The sequence below is a fragment of the Natator depressus genome, chromosome 1 (genome assembly GCF_965152275.1).
Source record: "Natator depressus isolate rNatDep1 chromosome 1, rNatDep2.hap1, whole genome shotgun sequence".
In the NCBI taxonomy this organism is placed as follows: domain Eukaryota; kingdom Metazoa; phylum Chordata; order Testudines; family Cheloniidae; genus Natator; species Natator depressus.
In genome coordinates, this window is record NC_134234.1 from 6995787 (window position 1) to 7008274 (window position 12488).

At 46.7% G+C, this 12488-nt stretch overlaps 1 protein-coding gene across 1 annotated transcript; it reads left to right on the forward strand.

The window, feature by feature from the left end:
* Positions 1-4260: 4260 nt before the first annotated feature.
* On the forward strand, positions 4261-5199 carry LOC141988324 (olfactory receptor 51G2-like). Its single transcript, XM_074954131.1, has one exon. The coding sequence runs from the start codon at positions 4261-4263 to the stop codon at positions 5197-5199; it is 939 nt and encodes a 312-aa protein (XP_074810232.1).
* Positions 5200-12488: the final 7289 nt, after the last annotated feature.

Consider the following 12488-nt stretch of genomic DNA (forward strand, 5'->3'; position numbering starts at 1 on the left):
GCCTCGATCTTCACAGACAAGGTCAGCTCCCAGACTGCTCCACAGGACAGCACAGAATGGGGAGGAGGTGAGCAGCCTTCAGTGGTGAAAGAACAAGTTAAGGACTATTTAGAAAAGCTGGACATGCACAAGTCTATTGGTCCAGATCTAATGTATCTGAGGGTGCTGAGGGAGTTGGCTGAGGAGATTCCAGAGCATTGGACATTATCTTTGAAAACTTGTGGTGATCAGGAGAGATCCCAGATGATTGTAAAAGAAAATGCAGTGACCATATTTAAAAAAGGGAAAAAAGAGAACCCGGGGAACTACAGACCGGTCAGTCTCACCTCAGCCCCTGGTATAATCATGGAGCAGATCCTCAGGGAGTCCATTTTGAAGCACTTGGAGGAGAGGAAGGTAATCAGGAACAGTCAACATGGATTCACCAAGTGCAAGTCATGCATGACCTATCTCATTGCCTTCTATATTGAGATACCTTGCTCTGTGAATATGGCGAAAGCGGTGGACTTGATATATCTTAACTTTAGCAAAGCTATTGATATGGACTCCTACACTATTCTTGCCAGCAAGTTAAAGAAGTATGGATTATACAGTGGATAGAAAGCTGGGTAGAACTAGGGGCGGAGCTCTTGTTGACCTGCTGCTCACAAACCGGGAAGGGTTTAAAACAGATAAAAGAAAGTACTTCTTCACACAACACACAGCCTGTGGCACTCATTGCCAAGAGATGCTGTGAAGGCCAAAACTATAACTGATCCAAATAGAATTAGGTAAGTTCCTGGAGGATTGGTCCATCAGCAGCTGTTAGCCAAGATGGTCAGGGATGCAGGCAAATGCTCTCAATGTCTCTAAACCTCTGATGGTCAGTGGCTCCCTCTGTTAAAGAGCTGGCACAGCCCCACCCAGTCAGAAATCCAGGGGTTGCTCTGTGTGGGAGGCTGACGGGGGGCTAGTGCTGCCACCTAGGGGCGTGTTCCTGTAACATGAGTGATCAAGGCCCATGCTTGGAGCTAGAGCTGGGCTGGAAAACAGAGAGGGGTTTTTTTGCCCATAATAAATTTTGATCTAAACTGAAATGTTTCCTTTTTATCCATTTTTAAATATATTTTTTCTCTGAGTGCTCAGTTGCCATGATGCTGCCCAGCTGCAGCTCCCTGGATCCCAAACTTCTCATCTCTGTGCAGCCCCTCTACCCTGTACAGTGGATCACTGACATCCATGCATAACTTGGGGATCCCTGGACCCTTGCTCTCCCTTTTCATTGCTCAGGGAGAAGGGAAGGGACCTCCTGTCCTGGAGTGATCGGAGGGAAATTTCCATGTGGGAAGCCTTGTGGAATCTACCTTCCCCAGCCTGCACCCTGGGTTTGTAATGCAGGAAAGGGGGCTGCTGGGAAGAAATCTGGTCCTATGTTGTTTTTATTTCAGCAAGACACAGCTCTGACAGCATCATCATAACCACTTGGCCTCCCCCGAGGGAGCCATATGACTAATCAGAAACATACGAACAGTGATGACAAGCGCGGATTCCAAAAATAGAGCCTGCACGAGGACTGGCGCTGCAGTCCAGGTGGGCAGCATCACCACATCCCCTGTGATTTGGCCTCCTGCAATTTGCCATTGACCATGATGGGGGTTAAAGCTGATGCGTGCTAAGCCAAGCAGCTGAGGTTCCCTGATGGCCATGTAACCCCCAAGGAAAAGTGCCGGCATGCTTCATAAAGACAGTTGCCTCCGTATCTGAACAGATACTGCCTACTGCCCGTGCAACCTCTCCGATGGCTCTTTGTCCTTTACCGTGAAGACCTCTGATGTCAGCGACTCCCCTTCTGGCAGGAACTGGGTATGTTGGCAGGTTTCACTATCTTCACAATGCGAAGTGAAGGGGAAAGGCTTCAATCTCTTTCCATTTGCAGCTGTTCTGGCAGTGGCAGAGGACTCAGCGGGGCTATTGGGGTGACTCAGTGACGGGGCTGGAGGCAGGCTGAACTAGATGACTTGGGAACCCCTCCCCTACATCTCCTCCATGGTGGGTTACTCAAGCTACACAGAAATCTGACATTCAAGTGTTAAAACCCCAATGCCCTGAGTCAGGTTTTCTCAAGGGGTCCCATTTCTAGAGGTGCCATGTGCTCTGGGGCCGACCCTGCCAGGGGCTGAGTGAGAGGAGACCACACGGAATATCAATGACTAATTCCCAAATCTCCTTGGGTTTATTTACTCCTGGAAATTTAATCATCAAATGCATTTTCAATGTCATAAGACAACAGAACTGCTGGTCCGTGATTCAGCAAAGAGTAGAGCTGAGGTGCAGGAAAGGGAAGTGCAGTAGTGCTTGCATGTAATTTAAACCCAACACCTGTTACATGAGCATGGATGAAGTAACTTGCACACTCACCTGGATATAAGTACAAAACTAGTGTTTGCACTATTCACCCTTTTGTGACACCAATCCTTCCCATGCCCTGCTGAAGTAACTGTCTGTTGGCTTGTAACTTACCAGATATGTACAGACTGTTGCACGGGGAGAGGATGCAGGTCCTGTGAGGATGATCTATATCTCTAGATTCTGTCAATACTGGCCAGGCAAAGCCTGGAGAGATTCTTGGAGGTCAGAGTGTATCACTGGGAGAATTTGGTGAAGGAAAGTTAATGGAGCCCTGTTCGGATAGCATTTACACATGTAAATGTGGAGTGATGTGCTTGGAGCCAATGTTATTGAATTCAGAATGTGGTCCTAAAATGTATCCCATATGCTGCAAAGAGACAGTGGCATAATTTGGATTCTCAGGAGTGGGGAAAATAAACAACAAGGCAATGAAAAGTTTATAAATAGTTTCAATTCAGGACAGATAAATGCAATTACCATTTTCACCATGCAATTGCAATGTGTTTCTACACATGTCATGATTCAATGGGCCAAACGCAGAAGTGGAGGTCCAAAAAGTGAGTCTGTGTGAAGGTCACAATTGTAAAATCACATAGTGCTTAAGTAAGCTGCGGAACTCCCAGCCACAAGATATCAATGGAGCTATGACCTTAGAAGCTTTCAAAGAGGGACTGGATGTGTTTATGGGTAACCAGAAAATCCAATTACAGTAGTGAGGATTACTTTAAAAGTATTGGAAGGGCTCTAAACCTTTCTGATTTACACCACAAAATATGGCTAACTAGTGTGTGTCAGGGGAAAACTTGCTCTGGGAGCAGGTTTTTTCAGAGCTGTCTATTGCAGGGCTTCTTCCACTTTCCTCTGAATCATTAATAAGGACAAATGCAAAGTACTCCAATTAGGAAGGAACAATCAGATGCACATAGAGAATGGGAAATGACTGCCTAGGAAGGAGTACTGCAGAAAGCGATCTGGGGGTCCTAGTGAACCACAAGGTAAATATGAGTCAAAAGTGTAACATTGTTGCAAAAAAAGCAAACATCATTCTCGGATGTATTAGTAGGAGTGTTGTAAGCAAGACATGAAAAGTAATTCTTCTACTCTACTCTGCACTGATTAAGCCTCAACTGGAGTATTGTGTCCAGTTCTGGGCACCACATTTCAGGAAAGATATGGACAAGTTGGAGAGAATCCAGAGAAGAGCAAAAAGGATGATTAGGGGTCTGGAAAATATGACTTATGAGGGAAGATTGAAAGAAGTGGGTCAGTTTAGTCTGAAAAAGAGAAGACTGAGAGGGGACATAATAACAGTTTTCAAGTTCCTAAAAGGTGGTTACAAGGAGGAGGGAGAAAAATGTCTCTCTTTAAACTCTGATGATAGGACAAGAAGGAATGGGCTTAAATTGCAGCAAGGGAGGCTTAGGTTGGACATTAGGAAAATATTCCTAACTGTCAGGGTGGTTAGGCACTGGAATAAATTGTCTAGGGAGGTTGTGGAATCTCCATCATTGGAGATTTTTAAGAGTAGGTTAGACAAACACCTGTCAGGGATGGTCTAGATGGTAATGGTCCTGGCATGCATGCAGGGGACTGGACTTGATGACCTCTCAAGGTCCCTTCCAGTTCTATGATTCTACAATCTGGAACTGGCCACTGGGCTAGATGGATTAAAGGCCTGATCCAGTCTGGCAGCACCTGTTTTCCTGTTTGTGGTGTAAATCCAGACTATGTTTTTGCTGATTCTCCTTGAGCTCCTGGGAGTCTCTAGACTTGCATTGAGAGAAGAAAAATGTGTCATTAAATATCATCTAGTCTCCTGTTCTTTTTCCTTTCAGGAAGGAGAGTTCAAAACTCCTGGGACCTTCCAAGTCCATGATGTCAGCTGTAAATGACACCAAATTAAACTCTGCAGTGTTCCTTCTTACCGCAATACCTGGGCAGGAAGACATCCATCTCTGGATCTCTATCCCTTTCTGCTTAATGTATGTTATTTCCATAGTAGGAAATTCAGTCATTCTGTTCATTATAAAAACAGATCCAAGCCTCCATGAGCCTATGTACATTTTCCTTTCCATGTTGGGTGTCACAGACCTTGGCTTATCGATAGCCACCATACCAACAATACTGGGCATATTGTGGTCTAACTCTAGGGAGATCAGTTTCAATGCTTGTTTAGCGCAGCTGTTCTTCATCCACTCACTTTCATTCATTGAATCCTCTGTGCTCCTGTCTATGGCCTTTGACCGCTTTGTTGCGATTCGTGACCCTCTGAGATATGCTTCTATCTTAACCCCACCTAGAATAGCCAAGATTGGACTGGTGTTTGTTCTAAGAGGAGTGGCCTTAATATTCCCACTCCCCTTTCTCCTGAAACGGTTCCAATACTGTCGAGCCAATGTCCTCTCCCATTCCTACTGCCTGCACCAGGATGTCATGAAGATGGCTTGTTCAGACATCACGGTCAACAGCATCTATGGCTTGTTCATAATAATCTCCACAGTGGGTTTGGACTCACTACTTATCCTCCTATCTTATGTGATGATCCTCAAAACAGTGCTAAGCATTGCGTCCCACGTGGAGCGTGTCAGAGCCCTGAACACCTGCGTCTCCCACCTCTGTGCTGTCCTGCTCTTCTATACGCCAATGATTGGCCTGTCTGTGATACACAGATTTGGGAAGGACTCCTCTCCCTTGACTCAGATTTTCCTGGGTTACATCTACTTGCTGGTCCCGCCCCTGATGAACCCAATTGTGTACAGCGTGAATAGCAGACATCTTCGTGCGAGGATAATCAGGGTGTTCGTCAAGTGAAGGTTCAGTTGATCACCAGGCTCCAGCACTGGTGACACAGGAGACAAAAATCACAGGCTGCCTATTCCATCCTGGACCCTTACACCTGAGATGACATGCGTTATTGATCTTCTCTGTATATACAGAGGTTCAGAGAGGTTCTAAGGCTTGTGGCCAGCAGAGAGGCTCTGATGTTGGAGGACAGTGCACTGCGGGAAGGAGACCAAGGCAGGCAGCAGCATTTACAAAGTGACTGTGTCCATAGAAAGCCAGGGATCCTGTAGGATTTGGGCCCATTAAGAGCTGTATCGGTTGCTGCTGTGACCTTAGATTTTATGTCAATGCAGTCAATAAAGAGAAGGGACATAGATGTTCTTTCCCATTACACCTGGCCTGTCATTTTCTCGTCTCTGGTTAAACATCCAAGGGCCATGACAATATCTGCAAAGCTGCTCTGCATTCACAATCCTGGCCCTTCCCGAGCACTCTGGGTTCTTCGTGAACTATGGGCCCTGCACCAGATGTGGACAGAGACCATTCAAGGAGCACGGACACCAACCCTTCCCCTATGCCCTCAGCTAGGTGCTTGGGACTGAGTCATGTCGGAGACATGATTAATGCTGGAGCCCCAGGAGAAGCCATTCAGGCAGCTCCTCGCCCACTGATGGCTCTGCACACCTGCTGAATTCACCTCCATCTGACTGCAATGCTCCCTAGCCAGAGCAGAGCTGCATGTGCTAGTGAGGGTCTGACACGCAGGAGTCTTGGTAAGAGACTAAGGCCCAGGCTCCCAACCTGGCCGCTCCGTTTGTGCTGCCCCAGCAATGCAAAGGGGTGGAAACAGGACTCAGCTCCCCCACAGAGGCACAGCTCACTCCTATCCCAGCCCAGCCCATTCAGTGTAGGATGGCCACCTTTTCAAAAGGCAAGAGCAGGTGAAAGGCAGGAGCCCCATCCCCTCTATTACCCCACCCATATCTGCTCCTCTTCCCCTCAGTCTCTGCTCACTGGCCAGGCTGGAAGCCGGAGATGGACCACAGTCAATCTGTGGAACTTTTTGTCAGAGGATGTTCTGAAGGCAAAGACTACAACTGGGGTCAAAAAAGAACTGGATTAGTTCATGGAGGATAGGACCATCAGTGGCTATTAGCCTGGTTGGGCATGGATGGTGTCTCTAGCCTCTGTTTGCCAGAAGGTGGGCATGTGCAACAGGGGATGGATCACTTGATGACTATCTGCTCTAGGTCATCTGATGGGTCACATTCACCCATTTTGCATCACATTGGGAGCTCATGTGGAGTTGCTTGCCTGCTATGACCCTGCTCTGGGTAATCTCAACATGCTGAGCTGCCAGCTGCCCCTCCCCAGCCACTAGCCCCAGAGAGGAAGGATGATTCAGGGTTAAAGTGCTGGCCTGGCCCTCAGAAGAACTGGCTTTAGTTCCAGGCTCTTCCACAGACTTCTTCCGTGACCTTGGGCAACTCACTTTGTGCCTCAGTAATATGTGTTTTATTATGGATCAATGTAAGGTTTACATCTGGGAAGAAAAAAACTGGGGATGTGTCATAAACACCTGAACATTAGCTCCCAGTGCAATGCTATGGCTGAAAAAGCTGGGGCAATCTGGAACCCAGAACCAGGGGAATCTCAGTAGGAGCAGAGAGATCATTTTACCTTTGTATTTGGACCTGCTGTGACCAGTGCTGGAATCCTGTGTCTAACTCTGGTGTCTAGAGTGTTGATAAATTGAAGAGGGTTCAGAGAAGAGCCCATGGGAATGATTAAAGGATTAGAAAACCTGCCTTAGAGTGAAAGACTCCAGGAGCTCAATCGATTTAGCATAACAAAGAGAAGGTTCAGGGGTGACTTGATCACAATCAGTAAGTACCTGGAGGAGGAACAAAGGATGAACAATCGACCGTTCAATCTAGCAGAAAAAGTTATAACAGGATCCAATGGCTGGGAGCTGAAGCGAAACACATTCAGACTGGAACTAAGGTGTTTTTTTTTTTAACAATAACCATAATTAACTATTGTAACAAGTTACCAAGGGCCGTGGTAGATTCTCCATGACTGACAATTGTTAAATCAAGACAGGATTTTGTTCTAACAGCTCTGCCCTAAGTGAGGGTAGGTCTCTGGCCTGTGCTATAGAGTGATAGGTGACCACAATGATGCCTTCTGGCCTAGAGATCTGCCCCATGTTGTTAATAGCACTGCCCTACTGCACAAGGTGTTGTATAGATAAATATGTTATAGATTGAGAGGTGCTCAGGCACTGCAATAGTGGGGGACATAGCCATGTTGCCCATTAAGTAGCAACTAAGTATTTGCATTATATGTAAGAGAGCAGTTTGATTGCTCAGAGCTCCAGTATGAAACTGGAGAAAACCCTTGCCAAGGTTCCTTCCCCACTCTGAACTCTAGTGTACAGATGTGGGGACCTGCATGAAAGACCCCCTAAGCTTATTCCTACCAGCTTAGGTTAAAAACTTCTCCAAGGTACAAACTTTGCCTTGTCCTTGAACCCTATGCTGCCACGACCAAGCGTGTTAAACGAAGAACAGGGAAAGAGCCCACTTGGAGACATCTTCCCCCCAAATATCCCTCCAAGCCCTACACCCCCTTTCCTGGGGAAGGCTTGATAATAATATCCTCACCAATTGGTACAGGTGAACACAGACCCAAACCCTTGGATCTTAAGAACAATGAAAAATCAATCAGGTTCTTAAAAGAAGAATGTTAATTAAAGAAAAGGTAAAAGAATCACCTCTGTAAAATCAGGATGGTAAATATCTTACAGGGTAATCAGATTCAAAACATAGAGAATCCCTCAAGGCAAAACCTTAAGTTACAAAAAGACACAAAAACAGGAATATACATTCTATCCAGCACAGCTTATTTACCAACCATTTAACAAAAGGAAATCTAATGCATTTCTAGTCAGATTGCTTACTAACTTAACAGAATTTCTGAGACTGCATTCCTGATCTGTTCCTGGCAAAAGCATCACACAGACAGACAGACCCTTTGTTCCCCCCTGCCTCCAGCTTTGAAAGTCTCTTGTCTCCTCATTGGTCATTTTGGTCAGGTGCCAGCAAGGTTACCTTTAGCTTCTTAGAATCATAGAATCATAGAATATCAGGGTTGGAAGGGACCCCAGAAGGTCATCTAGTCCAACCCCCTGCTCGAAGCAGGACCAATTCCCAGTTAAATCATCCCAGCCAGGGCTTTGTCAAGCCTGACCTTAAAAACCTCTAAGGAAGGAGATTCTACCACCTTCCTAGGTAACGCATTCCAGTGTTTCACCACCCTCTTAGTGAAAAAGTTTTTCCTAATATCCAATCTAAACCTCCCCCATTGCAACTTGAGACCATTACTCCTCGTTCTGTCATCTGCTACCATTGAGAACAGTCTAGAGCCATCCTCTTTGGAACCCCCTTTCAGGTAGTTGAAAGCAGCTATCAAATCCCCCCTCATTCTTCTCTTCTGCAGACTAAACAATCCCAGCTCCCTCAGCCTCTCCTCATAAGTCATGTGCTCTAGACCCCTAATCATTTTTGTTGCCCTTCGCTGGACTCTCTCCAATTTATCCACATCCTTCTTGTAGTGTGGGGCCCAAAACTGGACACAGTACTCCAGATGAGGCCTCACCAGTGTCGAATAGAGGGGAACGATCACATCCCTCGATCTGCTGGCTATGCCCCTACTTATACATCCCAAAATGCCATTGGCCTTCTTGGCAGCAAGGGCACACTGTTGACTCATATCCAGCTTCTCGTCCACTGTCACCCCTAGGTCCTTTTCCGCAGAACTGCTGCCTAGCCATTCGGTCCCTAGTCTGTAGCGGTGCATTGGATTCTTCCATCCTAAGTGCAGGACCCTGCACTTATCCTTATTGAACCTCATCAGGTTTCTTTTGGCCCAATCCTCCAATTTGTCTAGGTCCTTCTGTATCCTATCCCTCCCCTCCAGCGTATCTACCACTCCTCCCAGTTTAGTATCATCTGCAAATTTGCTGAGAGTGCAATCCACACCATCCTCCAGATCATTTATGAAGATATTGAACAAAACCGGCCCCAGGACCGACCCCTGGGGCACTCCACTTGACACCGGCTGCCAACTAGACATGGAGCCATTTATCACTACCCGTTGAGCCCGACAATCTAGCCAGCTTTCTACCCACCTTATAGTGCATTCATCCAGCCCATACTTCTTTAACTTGCTGACAAGAATACTGTGGGAGACCGTGTCAAAAGCTTTGCTAAAGTCAAGAAACAATACATCCACTGCTTTCCCTTCATCCACAGAACCAGTAATCTCATCATAAAAGGCGATTAGATTAGTCAGGCATGACCTTCCCTTGGTGAATCCATGCTGACTGTTCCTGATCACTTTCCTCTCATGTAAGTGCTTCAGGATTGATTCTTTGAGGACCTGCTCCATGATTTTTCCAGGGACTGAGGTGAGGCTGACCGGCCTGTAGTTCCCAGGATCCTCCTTCTTCCCTTTTTTAAAGATTGGCACTACATTAGCCTTTTTCCAGTCATCCGGGACTTCCCCCGTTCGCCACGAGTTTTCAAAGATAATGGCCAAGGGCTCTGCAATCACAGCCGCCAATTCCTTCAGCACTCTCGGATGTAACTCGTCCGGCCCCATGGACTTGTGCACGTCCAGCTTTTCTAAATAGTCCCTAACCACCTCTATCTCCACAGAGGGCTGGCCATCTCTTCCCCATTCTGTGATGCCCAGCGCAGCAGTCTGGGAGCTGACCTTGTTAGTGAAAACAGAGGCAAAAAAAGCATTGAGTACATTAGCTTTTTCCACATCCTCTGTCACTAGGTTGCCTCCCTCATTCAGTAAGGGGCCCACACTTTCCTTGGCTTTCTTCTTGTTGCCACCATACCTGAAGAAACCCTTCTTGTTACTCTTGACATCTCTTGCTAGCTGCAGCTCCAGGTGCGATTTGGCCCTCCTTATATCTTTCCTACATGCCCGAGCAATATTTTTATACTCTTCCCTGGTCATATGTCCAACCTTCCACTTCTTGTAAGCTTCTTTTTTATGTTTAAGATCCGCTAGGATTTCACCATTAAGCCAAGCTGATCGCTTGCCATGTTTACTATTCTTTCGACTCATCGGGATGGTTTGTCCCTGTAACCTCAACAGGGATTCCTTGAAATACAGCCAGCTCTCCTGGACTCCCTTCCCCTTCATGATAGTCCCCCAGGGGATCCTACCCATCCGTTCCCTGAGGGAGTCGAAGTCTGCTTTCCTGAAGTCCAGGGTCCGTATCCTGCTGCTTACCTTTCTTCCCTGCGTCAGGATCCTGAACTCAACCAACTCATGGTCACTGCCTCCCAGATTCCCATCCACTTTTGCTTCCCCCACTAATTCTACCCGGTTTGTGAGCAGCAGGTCAAGAAAAGCGCCCCCCCTAGTTGGCTCCCCTAGCACTTGCGCCAGAAAATTGTCCCCTACGCTTTCCAAAAACTTCCTGGATTGTCTATGCACCGCTGTATTGCTCTCCCAGCAGATATCAGGAAAATTAAAGTCACCCATGAGAATCAGGGCATGCGATCTAGTAGCTTCCGTGAGTTGCCGGAAGAAAGCCTCATCCACCTCATCCCCCTGGTCCGGTGGTCTATAGCAGACTCCCACCACTACATCACTCTTGTTGCACACACTTCTAAACTTAATCCAGAGACACTCAGGTTTTTCCACAGTTTCGTACCGGAGCTCTGAGCAGTCATACTGCTCCCTTACATACAGTGCTACTCCCCCACCTTTTCTGCCCTGCCTGTCCTTCCTGAACAGTTTATAACCATCCATGACTGTACTCCAGTCATGTGAGTTATCCCACCAAGTCTCTGTTATTCCAATCACGTCATAGTTCCTTGACATCACCAGGACCTCCAGTTCTCCCTGCTTGTTTCCAAGGCTTTGTGCATTTGTATATAAGCACTTGAGATAACCTGTTGATCGCCCCTCATTCCCAGTATGAGGCAGGAGCCCTCCCCTCACAGACATTACCCCTTTTCTTACCCCTTTACAGGTGAAAGGGTGTTGCCTCTGGTCAGGAGGGATTTTATAGCAATGTATACAGAAACGTGGTTACCCTTCCCTTTATTTTTATGACACCCCTGTTGAGAGTTTTCTTTAGAGGCAATAGCAACTAGGGTGATGTTGTGATGGGCATCTGCTGTAGACCACCAGACCAGGAGGATGAGGTAGACAAGGCTTTCTTCAGACAACTAACAGAAGTGATGTGGTGGAGAAAAGGGAGAAGCAGGTAGCAGCAAGTGAAATACCGGCCAGCAGAGGGTGCTCCAGAGCTGGAAGAGCTAATTCCTAGTATAACCAGCAGGAGGCACTGTGGCAGTGAATCAGCACTTTGCTACAGAAGCCTTATTGAGGGCACAGGAATAAACCATCCCAATGTGTAGAAAGAATAGCAAATATGGCAGGCAACCAGCTTGGCTTAACAGTGAAATTTTCTGTGAGTTTAAAAACAAAAGAAAGCCTACAAGAAGTGTAAACTTGGACAGATGACTAGGGAGGAGTATAAAAATATTGCCGGAGTATGCAGGGGTGTAATCAGGAAGGCCAAAGCACAATTGGAGTTGCAGCTAGCAAGGTACATGAAGGGGAACAAGAAGGGTTTCTAAAGGTATGTTATCAAGAAGAAGAAGAAGGTCAGGGAATGTGTGCAACCCATACTGAATGGGGGAGGCAACTTAGTGACAGATGATGTGGAAAAAGCTGAAGTACTCAATGCTTTCTTTGCCTCAGTCTTCACAGACAAGCTCAGCTCCCAGACTGCTGCACTGGGCAGCACAGTTATGGAGAGGAGGTGAGCAGCCCTGAGGGGTGAAAGAACAGGCTAAGGACCATTTAGAAAAGTTGGACATGCACAAGTCCATTAGTCTGAATCTAATGCATCCATGGGTGCTGAGGGTGTTGGCTGATGTGATTGCAGAGCCAATGGACGTTATCTTTGAAATCTCATGGTGATTGTGGGAGGTCCTAGACAATTGGAAAAAGGAAAATATAGTGCCCAACTTTAAAAGAGTGAAGAAGGATAATCCAGAGAACCCCATTCAGTCTCTCTTCAGTCCCAGGCAAAATCATGGAGCAGGTCCTCAAGGAATTCATTTTGAAGCACTTGGAGGAGAGGAAGGTGATCAGAAACAGTCAACATGGATTCACCAAGGGCAAGTCATGCCTGACCAACCTGATTGCCTTCTATGATGAGGTAACTGGCTCTGTGAATATGGAGAAAATGGTGGATGTGGTATTTCTTAACTTTA